General features: G+C 45.6%; 1 protein-coding gene across 2 annotated transcripts in view; it reads left to right on the plus strand.

Moving 5' to 3' along the window:
• The window catches only part of RGS10 (regulator of G protein signaling 10), a 42,162-nt gene that overhangs the window by 2,994 nt on the left and 24,412 nt on the right, over window positions 1-14,756 (plus strand). The window contains exons 1-3 of one of the 2 annotated variants that reach the window (XM_012448063.3): window positions 3,464-3,584; window positions 10,852-10,970; window positions 12,566-12,652. In XM_012448063.3, the coding sequence (XP_012303486.1) occupies window positions 3,578-3,584; window positions 10,852-10,970; window positions 12,566-12,652 (213 nt within the window). In that variant the 5' untranslated portion in view covers window positions 3,464-3,577. Of the gene's footprint in view, window positions 1-3,463; window positions 3,585-10,851; window positions 10,971-12,565; window positions 12,653-14,756 lie in introns of those variants that run through there. The other variant, XM_012448062.2, reaches the window with a different exon arrangement.

Raw genomic sequence — 14,756 nt, forward strand, 5'->3', positions numbered from 1 at the left:
GGATCCTGTACTGATTTTTTTTTTTTTGTAATTTTTAATTATTTTTCTTTTCTTTCTTTCCCTCCCTCCCTCCCTCCCCCGGCCCTTTCTTTCTTTCTTTTTTTGATGGAATCTAGCTCTGTCACCCAGGCTGGAGTGCACTGGCATGATGTTGGCTCACTGCAACCTCCACCTCCTGGGTTCAAGCGATTCTCCTTCCTCAGCCTCCCGAGTAGCTGGGATTACAGGTGCCTGCCACCATGCCCAGCTAATTTTTAAATTTTTAGTAGAGACAGGGTTTCATTGTATTGGCCAGGCTGGTCTCGAACTCCTGACCTCGGGATCTGCTCACCTTGGCCTCCCAAAGTGCTGGGATTACAGGCATGAGCCGCCACCCCAACCTGAATTATTTTTCTTAAAGAGGCTCCTCAAATTCTATAAACTTCAGGCCCCACGAAAGCCGGAGCTGCCCCTGCAGGACCTCTGATTTGGAACTGGCTGTGGCCCTGCCTCCCCCAGCACCTTCTGTTTTACACCTTTCCTACCTTTCAGCAAAATCACACTGGAGACACTGTCTTTCCGCAGAGGATTTTGAGTTCCTAACCCTCCTTCCAAGGTTCAGAGTGGGGTTTCCTCATTCTCCTTCCTGAGGTTTCTCAAAGTGTGTTCTGCCAGTTGTGTGGGTTCAGGAGGGGCTTGATAAAGTGCAGCTTCTCAGGCCTCGCCAAGACCCACTGATTCTTCTTGGGGACTGTAGATGGAGCGGGAGCTTAGGCTGCATCTTCAACAAGCACCCTGGAGAATTCTCAGGCCAGTGAAATGTGAGGGTCCCCCAAATGGATTCTGTCCACTCACCCTGCTTAGTTATCAACCTTGAATTGTTAATAACTGGGATATGCCCATCTGAGATGGGAAGCCGAAGCCACCCCACTCCCCACCCCTGCAGCTGCACCCAGGGGTGACTTCTCAGGGAAATTCCCACCCTGCCAGGCAGGCCTCAGCCATCCCCTCGGGCCTGTCATACAGGATCCCATTAAACCCTTGGGAACAGTTTGAAGTTTATGGCTGGGCTTGTTTTATTTAAAGATGACAGTTTGCATAGCGATTTAATGTCTTTGTTTTAACAACCCCGAAGCAGGGTAGCCTTGGCTGCTGGGGAAACTTTCTCTGCAGAACATCACCTGCCCAGGGCTGCAGGGACAGAGGGGCCAGGCCTAGGGGCATTGTTTTCTACAGATGTGATCAGCGGTGAGCCAGGTGAGCCTCTGGGATCTGCTCTGGCCACCACCAAGCGCAGCCCATAGCCTGGAGGGTGTGAGGTGCTCACTGTGTTTTATCTGCCTTGGCTGATGTGTATTTGATCTGATGTCTCCTCTCTTCATGGTTGGAAATGTAGATGCCTCGCCAGATGCTTGGCGTGGCCACTTCCTAGGGCTTCCTGGGTGAACGGAGTCACTTCCCTCCCTGGGTTGAGTGAGTCCCTGGACTCTGGGCTCTGGGAACCTGCTGCTTAAACTGCACTAAATTTATGCCCCTGAATTTCTTCTGCTTCCTCCAGATAGCTCTCCGCTGCAGCAGCCCTGGGGGTGGCGGCAGGAGCAGAGGGGGCCCCCCTGGCAGGCAGCAGTAGTGGTCCCTTGATAAGAGCTGTCAGGCGGCATCCGCTGGAATGAGACAGCCCTTTGCAGACTTGTGGGGACAAATTTCCCTTCCAAGGAAGTTCCCATCTGTCATGGGCCCTGCTAAGCACCCTCAGGTCTGCCTTGCTGCCCTGCTGCCTGATGGGGGGCCCCTTATCTGACTGAGTCCTTCCCAGTCCCACTTTTCCTGCTCCCTACTCTACCCCTGAAGGGACTGGACAATACCCTTCTGTGCCTTTGCTCCCCCAGGTGTACTTTGTCCTGTCCCAAAGTCTGGGTCTCCCTGCTCCAGCAGCCCCACTCTTATAGGCCCCGCTGCCTCCCACCCTCTGCACTTGACAGAGCATCTTGCCTGAGCAGGAGGGAACCATTTCGTTTCTCCCTGGAGAGCTGCAGAGGCCACTAAGGGGCAGGGACTTGTCCGGAGCCACCCATTTCAGAAGGGGCAGACCAGAGAACTCAAGTCTTGGACCCAAGTCCACAGCTACCTAAACACAACAGCCATTTAGAGTCTTTGCTAAAATGTGTTTAGAGAATGAATGTGGAGCTGATAACTTTCCTTCCTTCCTCCATCTATCCCTCCCTCCCTCCCTCCCTCCCTCCCTCCCTCCCTCCCTTTCTCCCATCCTTCTTTTCTCTGGTCAGGACATTAGAAACAAAGCCATCATCAAACACCTTCATCATTTCACACAGAAAAGGACATTTTAACACACCCAGTAGTAGGAAAGATATCATCTCAGGTAAAGAGCTGTCCTGATCCAGAATCTTCTAGAGATTGTCACTCCTGGGGAGAGACACTGGGCACCTGAGGGACAGCAGTGTGAGGAAGACTCTGTGACACTACAGTCCCTTTTGTATGTCCTGAACTGTGCCCCTTCTAAAGAAACAGTGATCTATTTCAAAGCAAAAACAAAACAAGCAACCCAAGACTGTCCTTACTCTACCAGCACGGCTCACTCGGTAAATATTTCCTGATCTTCCTTCTCGTTTCTTCATGGACCAGTGAGGAAAACTTCCTACCGGCCTGTGGCACTGTGGGCAGGCGGCCACCTGGGAACTCCTGGCATCCTCTCCTCAATTCTTTTTAAGTTCCGTGAGAAAATGGGCCCCACCTTTCATTTCTGGCATCTTTCTCTGTGTTTTTCTCTCCAGCCAGACACCCTGGGGTTGAATTCCAGCTCATCCACTTCCTCTTGCTTCTTTGTAGCAAGTTATTTATCCTTGCTGTGCCTCAGTTTCCTGATCTGTAAAATGGGGCCCAACGAACTTCCAAGGATAGTTGCAAAGTTTTGATGTGATATAGTAAGTGCTCAGTAAATGTCAACATTTTTAATAGCTATTTGTCCTCCTTTCTATGCCCTCTGCTCTCGGCCTGGTGCCTGGCTTTGCTCACTCCTTAGAAAATATTTATTACTATAAAATATATACTTGAGTGCAAGACATCATGCTGACCCCGAGGAAGACGCAGCCCTTGCTTTCAAGAAATGTGCCATCCACCTGACTGACCCTGGAGGAAAAAGTCACTTACTTTGCCTCAAGGGAGGGTACAGGACAGATTGAGGCCGAGTAGGAGAGTGAGGACAGCTTTATGCATAAGTGTCAGGCCCCAGAGGACACACAGGGGCTTCTGGAAGTGGAGAAAATCGATGGCAGGGTCTTTGTTGTCAGGCTAGGGCCGCTGGGTCATTTTCTTTTTTCTGGCGTTTGCCTAGAAAGTGGAGAGTCTAGGGAGGCTGCAAATAACAGTTTAGCGTTCTTATTTCCTTCCCTCTGGTAGAAACTGGAAACCAGTGGCCATCTGTTGTTTAGTCCACTTAAAAGAGGATGTTGGGGCTTGTTTTTTTTTTGGACCCAAGGGTGCTCGGGAGCCCTCCAGTCTCTGTCTTTCTCACACAAGGTGTCTCTGAGAAGGCAGCGGATTGTTGGATGCGTGGAACTTCTCAGGTGGACCCCAGAGCATGGAATGTAAGGAATGGTCCCCACCCCCTTTCAATGTCTGCAGTTTGCCTGTGGACTTGGCCCTGGGTGGGGCGGGGGCTGGGAAGAGTGTGCTGTAAGGACACAGAGTTGCACAGGTGACTTTGGAAGGGCCACCGGGAGCCCTCAAGTTTCTGTGAGGCCCGAGCCCTCGTGTGAAAACACCACGATGCCCTTTCTGAGCGGAGCCAACCCTTTGCCACCTGCTTACTTGCTCCTGACTTGGATGCTGGCAATTATAATGATTATTGAAAAACTTTTTTCGCTTTTAACATTATTTCCTGCTAACTGCAGTTCAATCAACTCTCTCCAGCAGGGGAACTGCATGTAGGCAGGGTAGTTATTCTCAGCAGTTAGATACTGGAGCTGCTAAACACTTAAATAATATTTAGATACAATGTTTCCATGGCCCAGTTTCTCTGGAGCCTTACACAGATCACCAGTTGTAACAAAATGATTCTAAATTGGGAGGACTTTAAAAAAAAATGTAATACACTTGATGTGGTATAGGTGACAAGAGGTTTTAAATAGGTTTTGTGGGGTATGTACTTTCTTTGAAACTTCATTACAAAGTATTTTAAAGAAGTACAATGTGTGTGCACACGTGTGTATGTGAGTTGTACCAAACCACTTTGGAATTTAGAGTTAGTATCTCTGCCTTTTCCTGGACTTGAATGTTTAATAGCCTGTGAGTTTGGGGGAGTACTTAGGAACAGACCTTCTGAGAATGTAAGTTGGCTCTGCTGTTGAGGAAACCAGATAGTGATATATTACTAAAATATTATTTGACTTGGAGAAATTGTCTACACAGGATAATTACACAGACCTTCCTGCAGATTAACAGCAGAAATCCATGCTGTGAACATTCAGCTCTGTTGAGTGTGACAGATGCCTTTTGAGTATGGATTTCCAAGGAATTAATGTCTGGAGAAGGTCTCTGTGAGATATGACATCATAGCATCTATAAATAATGCATCATAAAAGAAGCTGCAAACAACCAGCCCCAGCCATCTGCACGGTGATGCTTTACCCATCCTTTAAATAATGGCTTTTACTGAAGCCAGAAGCCACATAGGACAGCATAAGCATAAATGGAAAACGCATATACATTGTGTTGGTGTGCTAGATGATTCCACCTGGTCTTATGTGACTTTTTGTTTTTTTCTGCATGGATTGGACTCTTATCCAGTTTTCTGTTTTTTTGTTTTGTTTTTTTCCCCAAAGCGTGATTGTTATTGGTTTCTTAAAGGCTGTTGTGTTCTGGTCTCTGAGTATAAAGATCAGCAGATATAAAAACTAAAAATGTCAATAGAGTCTTTGGTAAAGAGCATGTACTCTGGAGCAGGAGTGCCTGGGTTTGGGCCATGATTTCCCATTTTCTAGCTGGGACCCTTACAAGTTACTGTGCCTCAGTTTCTTCATCTGCAAAGTGGGGATAATACTAACCAAATCAGTAGGTTATTGTGAGAACTGAATGATTTAATTCAGGTAAAAGCTTGAAATAGTATCTAGCACATTGTAAATCATTTGCAAGTTTTTTTTTTTTTTTTTTTTTTTTTTTTATTTAACAGATTCTTGTTCTGTTGTCCAAGCTGGAGTGCAGTGGTATGATGATCTCGGCTCACTGCAACCTCTGACTCCTGGATTCAAGTGATTCTCCTGCCTCAGCCTCCCGAGAAGCTGGGGATTACTAGAGTGCACCATCACACCCGGCTAATTTTTGTATTTTTAGTAGAAACACAGTTTTACCATGTCCAGGCTGGTCTTGAATGCCTGGCCTCAAGTGATCCACCCACCTCGGCCTCCCAAAGTGCTGGGATTACAGGTGTGAGCCACCATGCCTGGCCCATTTGCAAGTATTAACCATTAATATTAGCTAATGACAGATTAATCTGAAAATAAATTTGCTGAAAAATACATGTTTTGCATGCGAAAAAAAATTTGAAGATCTAAAATGATTTAAAGAGCCCAGGAGCTGGCTGGGTGCAGTGGCTCACGCCTGTAATCCCAGCATTTTGGGAGGCCAAGGTGGATGGATCACAAAGTCAGGCATTTGAGACCAGTCTGGCCAACATAGTGAAACCCTGTCTCTACTAAAAATACAAAAAATTAACTGGGCGTGGTGGCATATGCCTGTAATCCTAGCTACTTGGTAGGCTGAGGCAGGAGAATCGCTTGAACCTGGGAGGTGGAGGTTGCACTGAGCCGAGATGGTGCCACTGTACTTCAGCCCGGGTGACAGTGAGAGACTCCATTTCAAAAAAAGAAAAGAAAGAAAGAAAGAAAAGAGCCCAGGAGCTAAAAAAACAAAGAACACCAAAAACTTGTATTCATTGCAAAAATGTTTTACAGCTGGAATAAACAATGATAACAAAAATAAAACAGCCTGACAAAATTGAAACAAACAAATATCACAAGCAGGTCTTCCCTAGCTGGAGAGATTGTAAAGGTACTGGAGAACATGCTTGACATTTTTCCGCCTATGCATTCCAATCCTGCTTTCTTGTGTAATCTGTCTAAAATGGAAACTTTTATCAATGAAAAGGAATAGAAGAGTATTGGAACTTTGTGGATCCAAGTGCCAGAAGTTGGGCAGCTGAGAAATCTTGGTTTTGCTTTATTCTTAAGTTCAGAAGTAAACCTGTTTTGCTATTAAGAAAGGTTATTTCTTCTAACATCACTGGACTGGTTGTAACATTCATTCATTCATTCTTTCTTTCTTTCTTTCATTCAATTTATTTTAACCTGCTTCCCCTTCCCCCTTGGAGTAACATTTTTTTGTTTCTTTTTTTATAATTTTTTTTTTTTTTTTTTTTTTTTTTTTGAGACAGGGTCTGGCTCTGTCACCCAGGCTGGAGCATAGTGGCGCAATATTGGCTCACTGTAGTTTCTGCTTCCTGGGCTCCAGTGATCCACCTCAGCCTCCTGAGTAGCTGGGACTGCAGGCCCATACCACCATGCCTGGCTTTTGTTGTTGTTGTTTGTTTGCTTTTTGAGATGGAGTCTTGCTCTGTCACCCAGGCTGGAGTACAATGGCATGATCTCGGCTCGCTGCATCCTCCGCCTCCTGGGTTCAAGCAATTCTCCTGCCTTAGCCTCCCGAGTAGCTGGCATGCACTAACTCTGTCTCTGTTAAAAATACAAAAAATCATCCCCTAATTTTTTGTATTTTTAATAGAGACAGTTTCACCATGTTGGCCAGGCTGGTCTCAAACTCCTGACCTTTTGATCTGCCCGCCCAGGCCTCCCAAAATGATGGGATTACAAGCATGAGCCACCACGCCCAGCCTAATTTTTGTATTTTTTGTGGAGATGGGATTTCGCCATGTTGCCCAGGCTGGTGTTGAACTCCTGAGCTCAAGCAATCTGCCCACTTTGGCCTCCCAAAGTGCTGGAATTACAGGCATGAGCCACCGTGCCCAGTGGGTTGCAACATTTAAAGTGAACTGAGATGGCTTAGGAATTCATAACTTAGTGTGTCCCCTGAGCAGGGCACCCTGAGTAGCGGAAGTACCCTCAGTCTAAGGGCTATCCCTGTTTGCTTAGTAACATTGGACGCTGGGGACAGTGACTTGGAAAAGAGAGATACTACCCAGTGAGTAGAGTTTGCAAATGCTGCCTCATCAAGATCTGTCTATACCGATGTCAATCAAGATGGATTTTAAAAGGGTGGGGTGCAACAGCCAAAAGCCTTAATCAAACTCAAAAGACAATCAGGAAGTCTTAGAAAAATTCACACCATTTCTGGACAAAATGAAAACTTATGACAGATAGAGAGTAGGTATCTCGGATAGAAGGATCTTACATGCCACTTATGGGGACAGAAGGTGAGCAAAAAGGCAAGAAGGAATTTCTCTTTATCTAGGGCACCAAAGCCAGGAAATCAATACCCACGGCTATAAAGAACAGCCCCATCTTGGTGTACTTTCTGAGCTGTCCTGAAAATTCCATGCTCTTCTGTAATAGTGTTGGTTGTAAATGTATTTCATGACATGTGATGCAAGGGAGATGATAGCCCAGGAGACAATGGAATGGAAGGGCTCATTGGTTTTCTAACTGTGTTCCCAGGAGCCCTGGGATGCTGTAGACGGGGCCATGGTGAGGACAGTTGACCTCCCACGTAGGTCCCGGTATTGCTTCCATCCAGTGATTCATTAGCTGCATCATCTGGATAGGTCATTTTATCTTCTGGATTCTTGCTTCCCGGTCTATAAAATAAGGTTGTGGGGGAGGTGGGGCTGGACCACATTAGTGTGTTTCCAGTTATAAAACTTTTTGTTCAAATGAAAACAGACATATAAACCTAATATGCAAAAATAATTAGCGTATAAAATAAAGGGTGGGGGGTTAGCGATTATCTAACAGTGAGGTCAACTATTTTAATTCTCAGACACTCTGTTGGCTAAATGGTAATCTAATGTGTGTATTTATTTGCAAGACAGCATGGCAATGAAAACCCAACCATGGTCTGGTTTATTACAGAAAAGAATGTCAAGAGTTTTGGAATCCTTTCAGACCAAGGCTGAAAACTTACAGCCAAAGTGGTTCTTCTGCCATGGCAAGAGAAATTTGCAGCTGTCTAGATTGTTCCTGGAACAGTGAACTTGTGTCTCTATATTTATTTACTTAAGAGAAAATCTGCTGGGGAAATGGAGTAAACTGTCAAACTGTATTCTCTGGGCAAAGAGCAGAAGAGTAAATTAGTGGAATGCTTGCCAGAATGAACCCTGCTGCAGAAATTTCTTGTAATAATGATCTTTTAATTGAATTTATACTTTGTTGGAAAGAAACTCAGTGTCCAGGAGCTCGCCACTGCAGCATTTACAAAGAGAACAGGGAACTAATTTAATATCCATGAACTTTAGAAAAGCATCAGCTCCATTTGGTGATGTGTTTAAGTGAGTTTGCTTCATGGTTAGAGGAAAGGATTTGTCCCAAATAAATCTCTTACATACTCCATCACCAATGAGCATTGAAACACAGTCCCTGCTGGGTTTCTGGGTTTCTGATTTATTGATGATTGATTGATTGATTGATTGAGACAGGATCTTGCTCTGTCATCCAGGCCGGAATACAGTGGCACAATCATGGATCACTGCAGCCTTGACTTCCTGGGCTCAAGCTATCCTTCCGCCTCAGTCTGTCAAATAGCTAGGACTAAAGGTGCATGCCCCTATGCCCAGCTGAGTTTTGTATTTTTTGTACACACAGGATTTCACTGTGTTTCCCAGTGTGAGGCCCAGGTGGGCAGGGCCTCCCAAAGTGCTAGGGTTATGGGTGTGAACCACCGTGCCCAGCCTAATTTTAAAATATTTTATAGAGATGGGATCCCAGTATGTTGCCCAGGCTGGTCTTGAACTCCTGAGATCAAGCCATCCTCCTACCTCAGCCTCCCAAAGTGTTTGAATGACAGGCGTGAGCCACTGTGTCCAGCTGGCCTGGTTCTACTTTATTTTATTTAGCCCATGTCATCCGGTGAATGTCTGAAATCTAGGTAGTGTCTCCAGGTGCTTGGATTCTGAGTCCCAGGGGATCAAGAAATCAGCATGTATTTTGATCTCCCATAGAACATCAGAGATCACAGGAGCTGTTAATATTAAGTAAGTCCAGTGTGCTCTGATACAGATTTTCTCCAAAAACATTTTTAGCTGTGTGGCCCCCTGGCTATTTGCAGCAATTAATATTTATGAGACTTGATTTTTAAAAAGTGTCATTTAAAATTGATTTACTTTGCTGATTTTTTTCCTTGTCAGGGATAGAGTCTCTTACAGGTGTGAGCCACTGCACCCAGCCTATAAATGATATTTAATGCAATGTTTTGTTTGTTTGTTTGTTTTCCGAAACGGAGTCTTGCTGTGTCGCCCAGGCTGGAGTGCAGTGGCACGATCTCTGCTCACTGCAACCTCTGCCTCCTGGGTTCAAGCAATTCTCCTGCCTCAGCCTCCCGAGTACCTGGGATTACAGGTGCCCACCACCATGCCCGGCTAATTTTTGTATTTTTAGTAGAGATGGGATTTCACCATGTTGGCCAAGCTGATCTCGAACTCCTGACCTAGTGATCTGACCACCTAGCCTCCCAAAGTGCTGGGATTATAGGCATTAGCCACCATGCCCAGCCAGTGCAGTGTTTTAAAAGATCAAAATTAATGCAAGAACATCCATGATGAACAAAATATCTCAAGTTTAAATAAAGTCAGGGAAAGTAACAGTGACGCTAAGCCATGTTGGAGCCTGAAGCCAAAGGAAAAATCAGTATAACCAATCCTGTCTTTATTTAAATTTTGAGTATTTTGGCCTGGTGCAGTGGCTCACACCTGTAATGCCAGAACTTTGGGAGGCTGAGGTGGGTCGATCACAAGGTCAGGAATTCAAGACCAGCCTGATCAACATGGTGAAATCCTGTCTCTTCTAAAAATACAAAAATTAGCCAGGTGTGGTGGTACATGACTGTAATCCCAGCTACTTGGGAGGCTGAGGCAGGAGAATTGCTTGAACCTAGAAGGCAGAAATTGCAGTGGGCCCAGATCATACCACTGTGTTTCAGCCTGAGGGACAAAAGGAAACTCTGTAAAATAAAATAAAATAAAATAAAATAAATTGGGCATTGTTTCCATCATGGATTTTTTAGCATAAATCTTGATTTTTAAAAAAAATGTTGCCTGAAATGATCATTTATCTTGATGCCTGGATATTCTGGCAACCCTCTGACATTTTGCATCATCACCTGAATCCTATCCTGCAGTGAGTTTTTAAATCTCTGTGCCAGGTAGTGAACTAGATGCTGGAGATACAAGATGAGGACATACAGGAGGCTTCAGACTAGTGGGAGTCAGTCATGTAAATTGTCACAGCACAGCACCATAATTGTACGGCTGTGCACAAAATGCCATGGGGAAGCAGTTGCTGTTGAGTCAAGGTTCTCTGGGAGGAGGATTTGAGTGAGACTTGAGGGCTGTCTCCAAACTGGTCAGTGGACACAAAAGTAGGGAAAGGATTTGGTTGGAAACAGCAGGTCCCTTCATCACCTCGAGCCTCAGTTTACCCCATCTATAAAATGGAGGAAATAGTAGTGCTTACTTTACAGGGTGGTGTGACAAGAATGAGTCCATCATGTTAAGCACCTAGAACAGAGCCTGGCTTATAACTTGGCGTATGTCAGCTGTGATGGCAATGACAGTGCTGACTATTGCATGCAGATTTCTTAAAACGACAGTGTTCTTTTGGCCACATATACAGTCTGAGCTTTGCTTTGCAGACATCCACGACAGTGATGGCAGTTCCAGCAGCAGCCACCAGAGCCTCAAGAGCACAGCCAAATGGGCGGCATCCCTGGAGAATCTCCTGGAGGACCCAGAAGGCGTGAAAAGATTTAGGGTTTGTCTTTTTCGTTGTTAACCGGGATGGATGCAGTATGTGTGGAAGTTTAGATGCATGCAGGGGAGAAATAGGCAGTTCAGCATTGTCTGTCAGCTTAGCACTCTCTATGCCAGCTCGAGAGATCAGTACTGTCTATCCCAGTTTGAGGGTGAGACTTTGTCATCTGTCATGACCGTGTTGGCAACACTGTCACAGATAGTCCTGGACAGACACTGAGGGGCATGAGCAGGCTGTGTCTGGTTTTTGTGCAGTGAGGTGGGAGGGGATGCAGGGTGTGGGGAGAAGAGTGCCCACTGGTAGAGTCTGTATGAGGAATTCCCAGCTCTGGGTATCTCTGATGTGAAGGCTTGTTCTCTCGTGCTTGGGGGATTCTCAGAATGCATCGTTGACAGCGTGAGAGAGGCTGCCAATGTGAACTTGGCGAAGGGACCTCCGAGAGCAGGACCGATGGATGGGGAACTGTCGATGTCACTTAGAAATAACTTTTCCCCGGCTGGGCACAGTGGCACACTCCTGTAATCCCAGCACTTTGGGAGACTGAGGCAGGCAGATCACAAGGTTAGGAGTTCAAGACCAGCCTGCCAATATGATGAAACCTGTCTCTACGAAAAATACAAAAATTAGCCAGGTATGATGGTGGGCGCCTGTAGTCCCAGCTACTTGGGAGGCTGAGGCAGGAATCACTTGAACCCAGGAGGCAGAGGTTACAGTGAGCCAAGATAGCACCACTGCATTCCAGCCTGGCCGGCGACAGAGCAAGACTCTGTCTCAAAAAAAAAAAAAAAGAAAGAAGGAAAGAAAGAAAGAAAGAAAGAAAGAAAGAAAGAAAGAAAGAAAGAAAGAAAGAAAGAAAGAAAGAAAGAAAGAAATAACTTTTCCGACCAGCAGAAGCCCCTGATGCCAGTTGGAGGACTACATGTGAATTTTGAGAATGAGTCCCGATCACTTCTGTCTTTAAGTCTTGGGTCAGGAATAGGATGAGTCCTCATGCAGCTGGTCCCTGTTGGGGCTCTCAGGGTGGGAGTGGCAGGTGGTGCTAGGTTTCTAGTTCCTGGTCGCCAGGCCACTGTGAGCAGTGTTTGCAACCCAGGAGGTCTCTGCTCAGCAGAGTAGCTGGCTGTGCCACGGACTGCCCAAGATCTGCCAAAAGAAAACACGCATACCTCCAACTTAAAATAGTTTTTATCATGGTGCTTTAGACATGCTTCATATGTTTTCTTTTCTTTTGTTTAAAAAAAAAGAGCCTGATTTTAGAGGAATGTACTTTGTTTAAACACTGTCTGGAAGGAACCAATGTATCTTCCACTTTAATTTACTTTTTGGTAATTTATTGTCAGCTTAGAAATATGAGTAGATTCCTGCTTCATCTGTACTCTTCGTTACAATTTCAAACCATTAAAGTCAAATGCACATGAAATTCTAGCTTTAACATTAAACATACGCATTTGTTTTTGAGAGTGGAGTTTTCCGAGGGTAACTGAACCATGTTCCTCTGTTGAATTTTGCCATATCAGTCTTTGAAGGGAAATGCCGTTTGTTTCATTTTTTAAAAATATGGAATACTGTGTAACTCTTTTTCTTTGTATCCACAGGAATTTTTAAAAAAGGAGTTCAGTGAAGAAAACGTTTTGTTTTGGCTAGCGTGTGAAGATTTTAAGAAAATGCAAGATAAGAAGCAGGTATTTCCTCTACTCTGTAATCACTTTCTTGACAATTTTTTCCCATTTCCTTATAAAGTTACAACTGCCTTTCCAATAGATTCTGAAATTGCCTAAAGAAACCTGATTCACATTAGTTTTGGGGGAAGATTTAAGCTTCGGATTAGGTATCTTGTGTTGATCAAATATTAATCTTTTTATTTTTTATTTTTTTGAGACAAAGTCTTGCTTTGTCACTAGGCTGGAGTGCAGTGACACAATCTCGGCTCACTCCAACCTCTGCCTCCCGGGTTTAAGTGATTCTCCTGCCCCAGCCTCCCAAGTAGCTGGGACTACAGGCATGCCCCACTATGCCCAGCTAATTTTTGTATTTTTAGTAGAGATGGGATTTCACCATGTTGGCCAGGATGGTCTCGATCTCTTGAACCTGTGATCTGCCTGCCTCACCCTCCCAAAGTGTTGGGATTACAGGCGTCAGCCACCTTGCCCAGCCTTTTTTTTTTTTTTTTTTTGAGATGGAGTCTTGCTCTGTCACCAGGCTTGAGTGCAGTGACACAATCTCGGCTCACTGCAACCTCCACCTTCCGGGTTCAAGCGATTCTCCTGCTTCAGCCTCCTGAGTAGATGGGACTTTAGGCGCACACAACCACACCCAGCTGTTTTTGTATTTTTAGGAGAGACGGGGTTTTACCATGTTGGCCAGGATGGTCTCGATGTCTTGACCTCGTGATTTACCCACCTCAGCCTCCCAAAGTGCTGAGATTACAGGTGTGAGCCACTGTGCCCAGCCCATGAATCATTTTTAAAAGGATAAGTTAATCCATTTTTAAATGGAGCTGCTCAAATGGACCAATATTTAAAATAAAAATAACAACTTATGTCATTTAGAGTTTCTCATTGCATACCATTTTTTTCTTCATGAATAAGTTATGAGGATGTTTCCCCCAGAGTTTGACATGTTCGCATTTTTGGACGTGGTAAAACAATAGGCAGATGTATAACGATAAAAGCACAAGGTGCATCAGAGGGATTGTCAATTATTCAGTATACCGTCTGAGCGTCCCATAGTTGGCGAGCATCCTGCATAGAAAGTCTCTGACTGTTCTCCTGAGTAGATGCGTCCTCTTTGCCTTCATTCCCAATGTCAGCTGTTGGGTCTAAGGGAGGTAGATGAGATTATGGGGAAGGAGGCCTGTGCCCTGGGTGGGTTTATGAGGCCCGGCCCTGTATCTTTCTAAGAGGCTGCTGGCTAAATGCCTGCAGGAGCCAGTAAGTCATGTGAATGAAGGAGGCTCCTGGTGTGAGGCTGGAGGGAGTGGTGGGGACTGGGGCCAACTGAGGACAGCCTGTCCGCCTGCACAGGCTGTGGCTGGTGGTTTAGGGCCTGTGGCTGTCTGGGCTTCTCCTGCTTCAGGTTCTGTCTCCACTAACTCACTAACGGCAATCTCCCAGATCTTTGCTTGCCCTGGGACCCTGATGGCCTTCCTTCCCAAGGCACCTCTTCTGTTCTACCTAGGGCTGCCTGTTTTTCTAAAGAAGCTGGACATTTGGATCCTTATGTGAAACCAGATGATTTTTAAATGTTGGAACTCATTTTAAAAAATTTAAACCCTTGCCTGCCAAATAAAACATACCCGCGGGCAGATGCGGCTTTCGGGTTGCCAGTTTTTGAGGCTTCGTCTCCAAAAGCTGGAATCCATGGGCCAGGAGTTGTGAAGTGTTTGCAGACAACTGCTTGGAAAATGTACATCATGGGTTTATTCAATGGCTTTTCCGGGCGCAGACACACATCCCCTCAGATGGCACAGTGCGGACTTTTCTCCGCCACCTTCCTCTCTGGAGGTGGCAAGGGAGGATTCTAAGATGGAGTCTCTTTGGCTTGAACTTCTCAGGCCCGCCTGAAAAGCCGTTGCTGGGTGTGACCTTCGGATTTTGCTTTCTGGCTTTTTCTCTCCTCTGGGTGAACTTGGCCGGAGCCTCCTGGGTGGAGAGGGGACCTCAGGGGAAAGTGAGAAGCAGGTGGTGGGGGATGCTTTGGAATGTTAGGATTCAGGCTAAGGGCCTTCAGAACAGGAGCCTCCCTGTTGTCCTTTGTCCCCAGCACCGAGGACAGGACCTGGGGACC

The sequence above is a fragment of the Aotus nancymaae genome, unplaced genomic scaffold (assembly GCF_030222135.1).
Source record: "Aotus nancymaae isolate 86718 unplaced genomic scaffold, 86718_ANA_hifiasm-v0.15.2.pri h1tg000010l, whole genome shotgun sequence".
NCBI classification, from domain to species: Eukaryota; Metazoa; Chordata; class Mammalia; order Primates; family Aotidae; genus Aotus; species Aotus nancymaae.